This window comes from Juglans regia, unplaced genomic scaffold (genome assembly GCF_001411555.2).
Source record: "Juglans regia cultivar Chandler unplaced genomic scaffold, Walnut 2.0 Scaffold_681, whole genome shotgun sequence".
Classification (NCBI taxonomy): domain Eukaryota; kingdom Viridiplantae; phylum Streptophyta; class Magnoliopsida; order Fagales; family Juglandaceae; genus Juglans; species Juglans regia.
Window position 1 is genome coordinate 54,498 of NW_023361675.1, and position 16,056 is coordinate 70,553.

General features: G+C 36.0%; 1 protein-coding gene and 1 pseudogene across 1 annotated transcript; both read left to right on the plus strand.

Moving 5' to 3' along the window:
* The first annotated feature begins 537 nt into the window (after positions 1-537).
* LOC108987852 lies at positions 538-3,980 on the plus strand (annotated as a pseudogene).
* A 5,485-nt stretch (positions 3,981-9,465) lies between these two features.
* On the plus strand, positions 9,466-11,231 carry LOC118343780 (F-box/kelch-repeat protein At3g06240-like). The gene is made up of 2 exons (XM_035687123.1): positions 9,466-10,798; positions 10,868-11,231. The coding sequence occupies exon 1, from the start codon at positions 9,602-9,604 to the stop codon at positions 10,715-10,717; it is 1,116 nt and encodes a 371-aa protein (XP_035543016.1). The 5' UTR covers positions 9,466-9,601; the 3' UTR covers positions 10,718-10,798; positions 10,868-11,231.
* Positions 11,232-16,056: the final 4,825 nt, after the last annotated feature.

Here is a 16,056-nt window from a genome sequence, read left to right on the forward strand (position 1 = left end):
CACCTCTGTTAAAGTTGTGTTTCGCACACCTTTGGGCCAAGCTCCAGCAACTCAGGTATTCAAAAACGGGTCCTGTACAAGGTAGAAAAGACTGCGACCTAGGGGCCGGGGAAGTTTCGATGCTAAAGTTAGTAAATATTCTTAGAGGATAACAAATAAGTAAGAGAATGTAGGGATCAGACAGAGTATTTTTGTACTTGGGATCTGTTATTTATACTTGTTAACATCGTATTTCGCACACCTTTGGGCCAAACTCCAACAAGTCAGGTCTTAGAAAACGGGCCTTACACAAGGTAGAAAATACTGTGGTTTTGAAAATGCAGCCTTGGGGCTGGGGAACCTCTGATACGAAGGTTAGTAAATATTTTTGGAGGGTAGCAAATGAATAAGAGAGTCTAGGGATCAGAGAGAGTATTCTCGTATTTGGGACTTGCTATTTATACTTGTTAACGTCGTGTTTCGTTTACCTTTGGGCCAAGTTCCAACAATTCTGGTTTTCGAAAACGAACCCTGCACAAGATAAAAAATACTGCGGCTATGAGTGGCGGTGGCCTTGGGGCTGGGAACCTCCGATACCAAAGTTAGTAAATATTCTTAGAGTGTAGCAAATAAGTAATAGAGTCTAAGGATTAGAGAGACCATTCTCGTACTTGAGATCTGCTATTTATATTGCCAATCTAAGGAATAGATCGTGCCTGCTTTCACGAACTTCGTGTTTCCCATACTATTTCTTTTGTCAGAGTCTTTAAATGCGACGTGGCTCTGTGACGGTGTCATTAATGTGACGTGTTGTTCGGGTGGCAGAACCATTAATGCAGCATGGTTCTCCAACCTTCTCCAATTAGTCTGACTTCATTATGGTCCATTCATATATTTTCTCTCAGTAGATCAACGGTTCTCCGTATATCACATCTGTCGTATGGACGGACACTCAAGGACTAGACACTACTCGAGGGATCCTCAGATCAACGAGTTCTGTCTTCTTTATATACCATTCTTCCTGCAGGTTATGTATAGAGAAGCCTCCTAGTGGACAGGGTTCATGATTTTCTGCTTTGGGCCGGGCTTGATGGGGCCTTTTGGGCTTGATGGGGGCTTTTGGGCTTTGTGGGGAAAATCCCTTTACAATACTATCAGTCCGAGGAACAGATCGTGTCTGCTTTCATGAAGTCTGTGTTCCCTGTACTACTCCTTTTATCAGAGTTTTTAAATGCAGGGTGAGTCGGCGACAGTGTCATTAATGTGGCGTGTTGTCTGGGTGGTAGAACCATTAATGTGACATGGTTCTCGAACTTTATCCTCTTAGTCTGCATTCCTTCTGGTTCGTTAATGTCTTCTCTGTCAGTAGATTAACGATTCTTCGTATATTAGGTCTGCAGTACGAGTGGGCACTCGAGGACTGAACACTACTCGAGAGGTCCTCAGATCGACGTGTCTCATCCCTGCAGCACCATCCCTTTTATATGTCATGTACAAAGGGCCCTCCTAATAGGCCAGGTTCATGGCTTTCTGCTCCAGACCGAGCTTGATAGGGCCTCTTGGGCCTTGAGGGAAAAATCTCCTTACACTATAATTTGTTTAGAGCATCCTTAATGGAATATGATCACAATGAATTAGCTAAATTCTAAATAATTGGACTTTGGTTACAGTGACTTTCAAAATATTTTTCCAAATTTGAAGGTTACTATAGATAGACCAAATACAAATTTGATCAATTATTTCTCTTCCCTCTTTCTTATTTACTTCATATGAAATAACATTAATTTAATTAGAATATAATTACTAATTCACATATAATAAGTAGAATGATAAAATATTATAAAATTATATTAATTAATAATTAAAAAATTAAATATTATTTAAACTAATATTATTTTATTTATATATAATGAATAAATGAATAGTTTAATGTAAAAATTTGATGTGAATAGAATAGTTAAAGTCAAATATATCTCATGTTATTTTGTTGTTATATAATAAAAAAATAATTATTCTAATATGAAGAGTGAAATAATTAAAATCAAATTCATATTACTTAAAGTGTTATTTAATTTTAACTAATCCACGAGAGTGCTTTTGCAATTGATTATAAAAAAAAAATTATTATTTAATTTATGTAAGTATTAGAAGTTTAAATTAAAACAAAAAAAATATTAATATTTTAATATATATATATAATAAATAAATGGATGTGACTACTATGCTGCCTCGTCTTAAAACTTATCATTTAGAGTAAAAAAATTTTTTTTATTTTAATATTTTTTTAATATATTTAAATATATTTAAAAAAATAAAAAAATATATCAATATAGTTTTAGTAATATTTTCCTGAATAAATTGGAATATATACAGTGGTGCATTCCTTTCAAATAAGACTAATCCCGCCCGATAAACTTGTGTCCAAGTTTATGAGATGCAGATAACTGAAGTGACGAGTCCTCTCACTGCAAGCTGCAGACTTTTCCCGGTCTCCCATGCTGAAAATTCTGTACGTACTGCTTGCGTATTCTGCTTTTCTTTGTCTATCTTTAATAGGAAGAAAATTAGCCTTTTCCTTCTCATAAATACTACACCGCAGCAAGTGTGATCTCGGTACTGACTTTCTGGTTACCATTCAGTTACCGGGGTGCCCAAAGCATTTTTGGGTCAGCTGAAATTTGAAATTAGAGCAACGTCTACGAAGTATCTACCAGAAAACGTTGTAGTAGAAATCCTCTTGCGCTTACCGGTCAAATCTTTAGTACGTTTCAGGTGTGTATCTAAACGTTGGCGCTCTCTAATCTCGGATCCCCGATTCGCTAAATCGCAGTTCAGGCAAGCCTCTGAGCGATCGCAAAGACTTCTCATATCATCCCGTCCTGAAATTCTATCCCTAGACTGCAACGCACCATTTGGGGACAGTTCCACTCTCCGAGAACACGTCGTCCCGTCCCTGAGACGCGGTCGTCATGTTAGGATCGTAGGGTCTTGCAATGGCCTGGTTTGTGTGGCTGTCCATCGCCATAAGGGCTTTCGTATTTGGAATCCTTCAACTGGTGACGTCCGGAAATTACCAGATCCTAAATTTTCACTTCGTGGGGAAGACTATTGGCATGATTTGGATATGATCCATCCACTGATGACTACAAGCTTCTCGTGGCCACTTTCCTGTTTCTGCCTCCTTATCTGGAAAGCGAAGGTAAGCTTTTCTCTTTGAAAAGAAATTCATGGAAAACGATTCTTCTAGGCGTCGACGCTTCAAGTGAAGCCAAAGAATCAACAGGAATCCTTTGCAACGGGTATCTGCATTGGCAACTTCAACTGTGGGAGAAACTTGATGGAGTACTGTGGGTGCCAGAGTGTCGTGACCAAATATGCGTGTTTGATTTAGCCGAGGAGAAATTCCACGAAATGCTGATGCCCGTCGAGGTTGAAGATCGTTACAAGGGGATATTTTTCTATACTTTGAGGAATCTTGGAGGATGCCTGTCTTTTATTAGCTATAATCGTACCCATATAGAGTTATGGAGAATGATGGATTATGGAGTCCGAGAATCGTGGGCACCAACGCTTAAAATTGCATATTTTCACGTGAGAATGTCCAGACATAATCTAGCCCCAGTTTGCATTTCTAGAGATGGTCAGGTTGTGGCGATAAACGACGGAAAGGAGTTACTGAGATGTAATTCTGAAGGAGAGATTCTTGAACATGTTCGGGCTTTCAGTGACTCACGAAAGTGTGAAGCAGCTATCTTTGTTGAGAGTTTAATTTCACCTAATCATTACAGTGGTGATGATGGGCAAGGGCAACGCCTTCCCTCTGATGAAGACGATGATAACTGCACTCAAATGCTGGTGCATCTCGACAATGAGATGCAGAATGGTGACGCTTCTGAATCTCGATGATAACATCTCGTGTATTTATGGTAGATTGTAATTGTTTCGTAACATCCTGCTTGATTTGGATTGGGTCTTTTCCATTTCTCTTATGTAAGATGTACTATTTGGAAGAGATTTATGTTAAAACGGGTTGGTGTGATCATGTATTATTTTCCAGAATCTGTTTTTTTTATTCCCTGAGAAGTTTGAATTTTCTCGGGTACATTGTATTTCAGATTGGATGGCTCAGTATTTGTTCTCGTGGTTATACTGTGATTGTCTTGTCAATTTCGTGACTTTTTGTGTGTTTGTAACATGAATAGTGTATACAGTAGCCTCAGTATTTAGGATTCGGTTTGCCTCTCGCTATAACAAACTTTTGTTTTGGGACGAAATTTCTTTAGAATGAAATGAAAATTGTCTTAAAATATGTTTTTAGCGATGAAATTCAATTTTGTTTCAAAATCTTGACGGAAGTCATTATCTGTCTGAATGTAAAATTTTGTGTTTGATTAGAATGTATTGGGACTAAAAAACTTGTCCCTAAATTTAATAAATCTTAAACGTTAAATTAGCAGGTTAAGTTATCAAATTTAGTTTGAATTTGAGTATCCGTTCGAACAGTATATTTAGATGTTTGAACATAAAGAAGTTACGGTTCAAATATCTAAAGTTAATGTTCAAACAACTATTGAATGGTTCAAATGGAAATTCTAACAAATTAGATGAATAAATATTTGGCTTGAGCAGAAAATACATTCGAAGGCTTCTATAGTATGTCGAACAATGGCAGAATTTTAACTAATTTTAATTGCAAAAAATATTTATTAATTAGTTATAGGTAAATATTTAGTTTGTATATAAAAATTATAGTATTTAAATAATATAAATACATAAAGTAACTCAATAACTAATTTAGAAAATGAAAAGATGATTCATATTTAAATTAATTATACAAAATACAAATAGCTAGTGTTGTCCATACAGAAAATAAAAAAAATGCAAATAAAATATATACACTATTAGCCCAATTCTTGTAGCACCGTGTCGACTCCACCAAGGCGTTTCTCCATATCTGTCAACTAAGATATAATCTTCAACTTAGTCTTTGCAAGGGGGATCCAGACTTCTGTACGCACTGCATCAAATAGCTATGATGTCTGTGCGCAGATCTCTACATGCACGATATCTGTAATCTCCTCACGAATAGCAGTGCTTGATGCGCCCTGTATAGATGCCTCACCCGATACTCCATGATCTCTCGGGTGTGCATCTCCCTAAGTATTGACAACCTCTGTAGTGAGTGCACGAATACGAAATCTCGAGTGTCTCGTGCTGCGTGACAAGGTCGATGAGTTAATTGGTCCAATCGGCCTGACTTGCTTCTCATGTAGGCCGTGCATACCAAGAAACAAACCAAAACAGTTAGTATGTCTTCAACTTGTGTGTGAATTTGAGCCATTATGAGATGATTCTTTTATATAGAAAAGATATTGAGGATGAAATTATTGATGTGACAATTGAAAAAAATGTAGATTCATCTAAATTATTTACAGATGAGGAGTGCGAATGATCCTCTGAAACTGGTACAGATGATTGATGTATTTTGCATTCACATGACACTTTTATGACGAATCTTTTATGTCATGCATATATAAGTATTTCGAAATCATACCACCCAAGAGGAATGAGGTTTTCATCTCATCTTCATCCATGCCTAGCCCTCCGACTGACTCACCACTGGAGATTAACTCTCCATACCATGATATAAAATTTAATATAATGTTGTTTCAATCAAAATAAATCACACATAAGCATACTAAATTCTAACTATCATTTATTTCATGTCTACTATAAATATGGTTTTTTAGAGCTAAATGTACAATCTCGTCAAGGTCAAGTCACTATTAGAGACGTGGCGTTTGAAAAATATCATAAAGTTGGTAAGATTAAAGTTAACCTTACTAACGATCATACTGGATGTGAAGGAGTACCAATCAATGTTTTGAATACTGTACCGGTCAAGGCACTGGAATGAAATATTTCGGTACCGGTACCGTTTCGGGATAGCGTTTTGGGATAACATTTCAGGATAGTCGATATATAAATAAATTATATATAAAAATTATATTTCAAAATAATAGTCTATATATAAATAAATTATATATAAATTATAAATAGTCTAGTCTGAATTGGAGATTGAAAAATAAGCTTGTAGTTTGAAAAAATGAAAAAAAAAAATATTGGCCGAAATTTCGGCCGGTACAGGCAGAAATTGAGGCCGGTACGGTCGGTATGAAACAAATATAGTACCTGTACCGGCCGGAGTCTAGTTGGGCCTTGATAAAGAATATCCTTATGGTCTTAGCAATTCAGTTGTTTTTTGGGCCTTAGCCCAATTAATCTAATATTTTTTTTCACCTTTTCGACCTCACTTTGGTCTTTTTCCTAGGCCCATGATGCATGTACAAGATTGTAGAACAAGCACAATCTGACCCAATTTAGGGGTTTGATCCGGTTTGCTATTTCCCCAACTTTGAATCAATTGAATTTATCCCACAATAAGGCTAAGTTGAAATTTGTTATCTTAGATACCCAAGTTTTTGTAACCGAGACACCTTGTTAAAGAAGCCTTGGTTCTTTGAGATAGCCAGACCCAAGCGACCAAGGCCACAGGACCAAGGTCCAACACCAGCAGGAGCCCTTTTTATTTATTTTATTTTATTTTTTCTTGCTTTTTCAACTTTGCTGCTCTTATTAAAGTGATGAGCTTTTTATTTTTAGCAGTGTTATTTGAACGCTTTTATACTGTATATAATTTATATGGTATAATTTAATTTATAAAATTTAAGTTTTAAAATTTATTTTTTAAATTAAATTGTATCACATGGATAGTGTATGATATAAAGATTTTCAAATATAATTATTCTTTTCTTAAGCAGCATCATCATATTTAATTAAATAAATTTGAGTGCCCATAATTTCTTATTTGCTCATGGTGAAGGTTGTATTTTCAAATAATATTAACATTATAAACCAAACACTAAAATAAATGAAATAACACTAAAATATGTAAATAATAGATAAAGTAAATCGATCGAAATGGAGTTAACCCAAAGCAATGTTGAGGAAAAAGACTCTAGAATGTCACTTGGAATATACTCAATATGGCTAGCGTCAATGTATAATCCGTAATTATGTTCCTCTGTGCTATTTAATTTTAGGTCAATTTGATCACGTACACATCCTTTTAGTTATGAATAATTCTACTTATCATCTCTATACACTACACACTTCACTTATTTTAATTTATGTTTATCATTTTTCTTATAATAAGTATGTGATATATGGATAATAAGTAGGACAATTAAATTAGTTTAACAAAAATAAAATAAAAATAATAAAAAATAATTTTAAAATACATAAAGTGTATAGTGTGTGATGACGAATAGCATCTCTCGTTAGTTATATTCTACTTAGGGTTAGCTCTTTGTGCTTTTGTTTTAGAAATAACACATTGTCATTTCAATTATCTAAAAGATAAATTATATTCATCATCTCACATACTACACTTATTTTTTATTTTTTTTCTCTTACAAAATATGTAATGTATGAATGATGAGTAGAAAAATTTAATTAGTTTAAGAAGAATAAAATCAAAAAATAAAAATATAGTGTATGGGGATGATAAGTAACAAATTTCTATTTAAAAACATAACATTCGATCAAGTTTTCCCTTTGTTAACATTAATAAGAAACGTGTTGCTCAATCATAATCTGCCATGTGTCTATCATAATAGTTTTGAAAAAACAAATCAAAGGACCACTGATGGTATAAATATTCTAAGCGCTCTTACCTCTGAATAATTCTATCTGGAGGTATCATATATGGTAGATAGTATGGATTTATAAGATCGTAATATCTCTATAATATTTAAATAAATAATAGATTAACTAAATACCACAATATCTAACAACACGATATTTTTTAAATAATCAATGTGTATCGTACCTGCATCAGTGAAATCAATGTAGAAGGCCCGTGTGGCCTTTCATGTTCATTTTCGTCTATCACGCTATTTCAACTAAGTATTGGAAAAAATATTTAATATCTGCAACTATGTCCAAAATTAATATCAGCATAAAAAATCTCTCAACATAACCATAAATCAAACCAACTGATACATAAAAGAGTACGAAAGTCCAAAGCCAAGCATGCATCTCTTCACACTTAGTATAAGGCTCAAATTAGATCTCAATCACATAATCTCTACTTGCTTTTCTGTTTCTTTTTACCTTTTCCAGTTAAATTCTCTGAGTTGGAGGAGTAAACAGTTCGCCTTATTTCGTATTATTGTTAAGATCGCGGGTGAAAAATCTCATGCATAAGGACATGACAGGTTCTACTTGTACGTATGTACTAAGATTATGCTGGAAGCATAAAACTTCAAATTAACGCCTACCTTTCAACATGCATAACATGGATGTGACGGCATGCATGCATGGTTCATTACATTTTAAAGATATTCCTATGAGATTTGTAGACAGACAACATCAAATTAGTTGCTAACACCTGCAAGCATGCTGGTAGATTTATCAAGGCTTAATTGATTAGCACTAAGTTAGAGCTAGGTCTTGATCATCATCATGTGTTAGATGAAATTTATGACTCATATATAATGCATACATTATAGAAAAATTCTAAACATAAGTCTCACACCCTGCACACCCACTTAAAAATATATGATTTTACTTTTTTATCCTCATATTTCATATTGAATTTAATATGAAATATGAGGATAAAAAAATAAAATCACATATTTTTAAGTGAGTGTGCAGAGTGTGAGGCTCTGTGTAGCACAACTCTACATTATATACTTGGACATTCATAACCAATATCATGTCATTAATGCCGTATATATCTAATAGACTTGTGTCACTTTGCTTTCCCGATCTTTACTTGCCTATATATAACTATTTATTCATAGACATAGTTCAAGAATTTCTCTCATTTTAATTAACGATCTTGTTTTATTGGTCCAAACTTTGTTTGAGATAGTATTCCAAAAACTAAATAAACTTCGAAAATAATATAGATAAATGTAGAGTAAACAATGCTACTAAAGTTTATGTCATTGTAGGATTAGAAAATATCTAAAATCAGCAACCATTAAAAGATAAAAAATATATATCCAACAAATATAAAAATGCAGATCCAAGAAATACAAAAATACATAAGATACGAGATGCTGAAAAATAGAAACTAAATGGAGAGAAAAATACAAACATTTCTTTCAAAACATACCATTGTCGACAGCTCCAAACAGCGTCGTTTAAAAAATGAGTGGTAAAAAGCAACATCGTAGGTTGTGCGACAAAGTCGTGCGGAGGAAAATATATTAAAATAATAATAATATTAAAAAATAATATTATAATAATATTTTATTTAATTTTTAATTTTTATCTTAATTTATCTCGTCAGTATTTAAATAGAAAAAAAAAAAAAAACACGTAAGCTGGTGTACGAGATTGAGCTTCAGTGAGTGTTTGAATAGAAGAACTCTTTAACTGAGGCCACTTTACTCTTCTGTATGGTTTTTAATTGCACGGACGTGGAGCATGTCTGCGAGCACACTTTCTCATACTACCCCACAGCAACACTTATGATCTCTGCACTCGGGTTATCATTCCAGTCGCCGGCGCCAAAGCATTTTTGGGTCGATTGATATTTGATAGAAGAGCGATGACTACGAATTATCTACCCGAACAAGTCGTCGTTGAAATCCTCTTGCGATTGCCGGTCAAATCTTTAATAAGATTCAGGTGTGTATCTAAACGTTGGCGCTTGCTAATCTCGGATCCCGGATTCACTAAATCGCAGTTCGGGCTAGCGTCTGAGCACCCAGAAAGATTTCTCATATCATCCAGTTCTGGAATTCGATCCCTAGGCTGCGACGTGCCATTTGGGGACAGTTCCGCTCTCAGAGAACTCGTCGTCCCATTCCAGAGAAATTGTCTTCGTGTTAGAATCATAGGGTCTTGCAATGGTCTGGTTTGTGTAGCTCTCCATCCCCATAAGGGTTTCTATATTTGGAATCCTTCAACTGGAGACCACAGGAAATTGCCAGATCCTGGCGCTCCACTACGTGGCTTCATATATTGGCATGGCTTTGGGTATGATTCATCCACCGATGACTACAAGCTTATTGTGGCCTCTTACCGGCTTGTAAAAAGTGATAGTGGCCGTTCAAGTGAAGGCGAGGTTTTCTCTTTAAACAAAAATTCATGGAAAGGTATTCTTCATGACCTCGACTATTCAGATGGCGCGAAAGAGCCAGCAGGGATCCTTTGCAATGGGTCTCTGCATTGGCACCTTAAAGTGAGCGAGCCCGCTCGTGACGAAATATATGCGTTTGATTTAGCAGAGGAGAAATTCCACGAGATACCGATGCCCATCCAGGAAGATGAACGCCCTCGACGAGCACCTTTCAGTTCTTTGAGGAACCTTGGAGGGTGCCTGTGTTTAGTTGGTTATACTCGTACCCATATAGACTTATGGAGAATGATGGAATATGGAATCGGGGAATCATGGGCACCAATGCTCAGAGTTGCGTATTCTCATGTAGAAGTGTACAGATATCATCTAAACCCGCTTTGGCTTTCAAGAGGTGGTCAGCTGGTGTTAATATATGCTGGAAAGGAGTTAATGATAAGTAAACCTGAAGGAGAGATTGAACATGTTGTGGCCTTCAGTGACTCACTTACGTGTGAAGCAGCTGTCTTCGTTGAGAGTTTAATTTCACCTAATCATTACGGTGGTGATGAAAGGCAACGCCTTCTCTGTGATGAAGACCGATGATAACCATCGGTACTGCACTCAAATGCTAGTGTATTTCCACGATTTATCTGGCTATTCCACCTTTATCACCTAGCCTACGAGGTAAGATTTAGATGGGATCGTTTTTTCTTTTCTTCTCTTTTTTATTATTTATTTTGGAATGAAATGCAGAACCTTGGCTCTTCTAAATCTCAAGATTACATGGATGGAAGATTGCAATTGTTCCATAGCATCCTGCGTGATTTGAAATGAGTCTGTTCCAATCCTCAAAAGGACAAGTTTTTCTGTTAAAATAGGTTGTTATGGTCCTGAAAGAGTCGTAGTAGTGGTCTTTGCATGTTTTAGTCTCTGAATTTTTATCTAGGAGTTGTGCTTGGGGATTTGTTTTTTCTTAACAGTTGTGACAGCGATTAACAATGTGACGAATGTTGTAGGGTACATTATGTTTTCAGATTAAATGGCCCAGGAATTCTTCTTGTGGTTATACTCTGTTTTTCTAGTCAATTACATGACTTTTGGTGATTTTGTAGTGTTACTGGTTCCACTCTCCCTCCCTAATTTGCTTTTGGAAGTACCTTTTGGTTTATTTTTCTTGGTTCGAGAGGCTAATAGGTTTTGGTTTGTTTTCCTGCAAGTAGACTCAAGCATCTTGCATTTACTGCTAGACGTAACATGCTTCTTCCTCAAAATCCTTCAAGAACCGCTTCTTTTACTTTTATCCTACAACTTTTATTGTTTGACTACTTACGCACATGATTATTGGTTTAACTGGATGAATTTGACATATTAACTTTAGAAGCTGGTTGATTGCATAAGTTCATATGCCTGTGTAACACCCATTCTCGTAGGTTAGGAATTTTATCTACATTTATAACATAACACCCGCTAAAGAAATTCAGTCTCATAAAATACCTCATCTATTGAATCATAAAACTTATCTAGCATGACAGTCTTTCATAACATAAAAGCTGAAAATAAAAGAAATGACATAAGCTAGTTCTATGTGATACCAACACTGCTTAAATGTCTAAATCATACACTAAGTCTTTGAAAGTTTATTCTACTATTGGCACTCTTGCTCTGTATCCATGAAATCATCATCTGGGACGTTAAAACAGAAAACCAGAGAAACAAACAAATGAGTTGAAGACTCAGTAATTGCACATCATACTGTAAACATAACTTAGTTTAACATTAGGCTTAATTTTGAAAACTTACATGCATCGTCACACATACAACACATAACCTTTTTTATTTTTTTTATTTTTTATGTAAGTAAAAGATATTATTAATAAGAATAGGCAAAGCCCAAGTACACAAGATGTTATACAAGAGACAAAGACCTATCTAGGTCGCAAAAGTGAGAACAAGAAAATCATGTAAATTAAGGCCATTAAAATCTATAGCTATGGCCCATAGAAATAAAGTACGGAAAAATAAAGATCGAAGCTCCTCTAGAGTCAGCTCCTTATCTTCAAATTTCCGATCATTACGCTCTCGCCATATGCACTACATAATGTAGATAGGTACCATCTTCCACGCCGCTTTGATTTGAGTAGCACTTCCCAGAAATGTCTAGCTGGCCAATAACTCAACCACTATGGCAGACATTAAGTTAATTCTACTTGACTGAACACTTCGATCCACAGGGCTTTAGCTATCTCACAATGTAGTAAGAGATGATCCACTGACTCGCCGGCTTTTTTGCACATACAACACCAATCTAAGATAACGCCCCTACGCTTCCTTAGATTATTGGCTGTCAGAATCTTGCCTATAGCAGCTGTCCAAGTGAAGAAAAGTGCTTTTTTTTTTTTTTTTGGGGGGGGGGTTCTTATTCCTCCAAAGATTTCTCCATGGGTAAAGAGTATTCGGTGAATGAGAATGATTTATAATAGGATCGAACCGAGAAACTCCTTTACCTGCAAGTGTCCACCACAGCTGCGATGGTGTATGTGGAATAGATGGTGCATCTCTACGGCAAAGTTCTCAGTTCTGATTAATGGCAGCTCAGCTGGTTCCTTCTTCAACAGAAGGAAGAAGGGAATTTTTTTTTGGGGGGAGGGGGGGTTCCGCCCCGCGTGATAAAACGCCGCTGTTCCACATTAAGTAGAACGACGTCGTTTATTTTAAAAAAAAAATTCCAAATGTAAAACGACGTCGTTTTACATCTGGGTTTTAAAAAAAAAAAAAAAAATCTGAGTCAGAGTTCGGAGCTAACTCCGACTCCTATTCGGAGCTACTCCGAACTCTGATTCCGAAATCCGACCACTCTGACTCTGTCGAAGTCGGAATCAAACCGGATGTCGGGCGGAGTCGGAAATTTCAAAATTTTGCCTAGCCGGAGGTCCTTAGTTGGATGTTATTGGCCATGGTTAGAAATGATTTTGTGGCTATAGATCTTTCATACGTAACATAAGCAGAATCAAACATAATCATGTCAATACATGTAACATGGATGCATGAATGACTGACTCCATGCATTTCCTATCATTCGTACATAACTTATTCACCTTGTCTTTCACTTATTTAGTGGCCATCATAACATGTGTGCATTAGTCCAATTGTCGTTAACCATATATATTATATCATAAGATATGGTGAACCACACTTGGGTCCGTGACACTGTGTAACATATCATATCATGTAGTGATACACGCTTGGGTCCATGTTGTCACTTAAAATAGGGTGAACAACGCTTGAGTCTATGGCACCGTGTAACATATCATCTCATGCAGTGATAGATGCTTGGGTCTGTGTTATCATATAATATATGGTCAGCCATGCTTGAGTCTGTGGCACTGCATCACATATTATAACTTGTGGTGAATCACTCTTGGGTTCGTGTCATCTCAAAATATAATAGCTTACATGTGGTGAACCACGTTGAGTCTGTAGCTTACACATCCACCCATAACTTAAGGCTAGTCTTAAAACTTGTTTGTCATTCATGTGTTTTCTTGCTAACTTTCATAATGCATACGAGCTTATTAAAAAAAAAAAAATTTCATAATGCATATGAACATGTTGACTTCATGAATTTACATGACATGGTGTACTCTTGTGCATGGCATAACATTAAACATGGCATATTTGTGATTTTCAGAACATATCATCCATTTTAACAACAATCAATATCAGCATAGCGCGAGGTTCATGAAAATGGGCTATCCTTGAATTGCCTTGTAGCGTGGCATAGGCAAATATCATATTTTACATGCTAAAACGGAATAGTTACAGCACACACAAACTTATGATCATGCTACTTACCTTGAATCCTACTTCGTAGCTTGTCACCTATACGAGGTACTAGACATTACTAAATTTCTAGAAAACGTGTCTTAGCGTTCTACTCAATTGAACACATCATGAACTAAAATATTCAACTATATACTGAATTCAATAATTACTAATATCATATAATTATTAAAATCATAATTTCCAATCTTTCAAATATACTAAGTAGCGTAATTTAGGCTTAATACAAATCTGTTAGGATTTATAAAATAGGTTTAATTTTAATTTAATACTTAGTAATATATACTAAAGCCCTTAAATATTTTCTGATAAAAGTAAGTCTATGGGCTCATATTTATTCAAGTAAAACTTTGTCCTAACTTAAATTCCAGCCCAGCCCAATTAAGGAAAATCAGTCCACTTAGAGTCAGTGCAACAATTTCTATAAAATACAACCAGCCCAATTTAAACATCATGCCCACATGAGAGATCAGCCCATGTACTGAACAAAGTTAAAACACGAGATCTTTCATAGACACTTAAGGGCAGAAATGTAATTACCCAAAAAGTTCCTGCAAGAGGCATTTTACAGAAAGGCTATGGGTTAGGGCTGAAAATTGACATCGTCGGTGCGATTTCAGTCCAAAACCAATGCCACACCGACAACTTTTGGAGTGGCTCTAGCCGAACCAGCCAATTAGGGGGGAGAAAACCGGCAGCTTCCGTCTCGGCGTGCGTTGGTGCGGTTCGTCAGTAGGACTGTTCATCTGGGCCGGATTTTTTACTGGCCTGGTCCGGAACCTGGGGACACCCGGTCCGTGTACCGGGTTTTAAACCCGGATTTACATCCCGATAATTTTTTTTTTTTTCAAGTTTGAATGTTTTGATCTGGAAATTGTTGTCAATCTCTCCTTTATCTTTCGTTGTCTGAATTTTAAGCATTAGGAATTCCTATCAATTGTTGCGATCTCTCCTTTCTCTTTCGTTGTCTGAATTTTAAGCATTAGGAATTCCTATCATTTTCACTTCTTAGACATGGGTCCATATTAAATATAGTGTACACATATAGCAGGTACTTTGTTGGTTAATGTTGTTTTACATGATTTTTCACTTCTGAGAAATGGGATTCATTTTTTGTCAGCAGTCGGTAGATAATAGATTGCAAGCTATACTTCCACTTTTGACGTGCATACTAGTTATTGCTTCATTTTTACCAATGTTTTTGAAATTTTTTACCATTTTTTTTGGAAGCTTTCTATCTTCTGCATTCCTGATAGGTAGAAGTTTACTTTCTAGTACATTTGCATTTAAAGAATTTCCAAATAAAAAAACAAAACTTACAGGCCAAAACTTTCCAACTCAAGGAGAGATGGACAAGCCGATAATGCCCCACAAAGAACTGAACAAAAAAAAAACATCAAAACATTCAAACTCAAAAAAAAAAAAAAAACCGGGTATTGGGTTGTAAATTTGGGTTCTGGGTTTAAAACCCAGATACATCTAGGTTATGGCCAGGGCTAACCCGGTCCAAGTATACCTAGGTTCCCGGGCCCAGAACCCGGATGAACAGTCCTATTCGTTGTTGTCGTTGTGGAGGAGGAGGGGAGCGGTAGACTGTGCTGTTGGTGCAAAGAAATACACCTGCAAAGGGAAGAACCAGAGAGAAGAAGAAGACGGAGGAAGAAGAAAAAGGGGGGGCTTATAAATCCCCGGTCAAAACAGCAGGCTTAAGCCAAACGGTGTCGTTTCACCTAATTTCTTTTTATAAAATTCATAACTAAAACGACGCCCTTTCACTTAATTTTATATACATATAATATAAAAATATATATATATAATCGGCCAATTTAACTGTTTGGGTTTGGTTCAGACCGAAATCGAACCAGTCGGCGTCGATTTCCTTAATTTTATACAGCCGGCTGACCCGTTCTCTACTAGTTTCGGCCTATTCCGGACTCTAGCGGCCGGTCTACATCAATGATGGTCGGTCCCGTCGGTTTCTGTACAGCCCTACTATGGGTAGTGGGTTGAAGGGTAGTCATGTAATAACAAAAACAAGCATGCACTTGAAAGCTGAAAACAAAACAATTGAAAAGAAGCATAGAGGCTTATGGGAGAGGAGC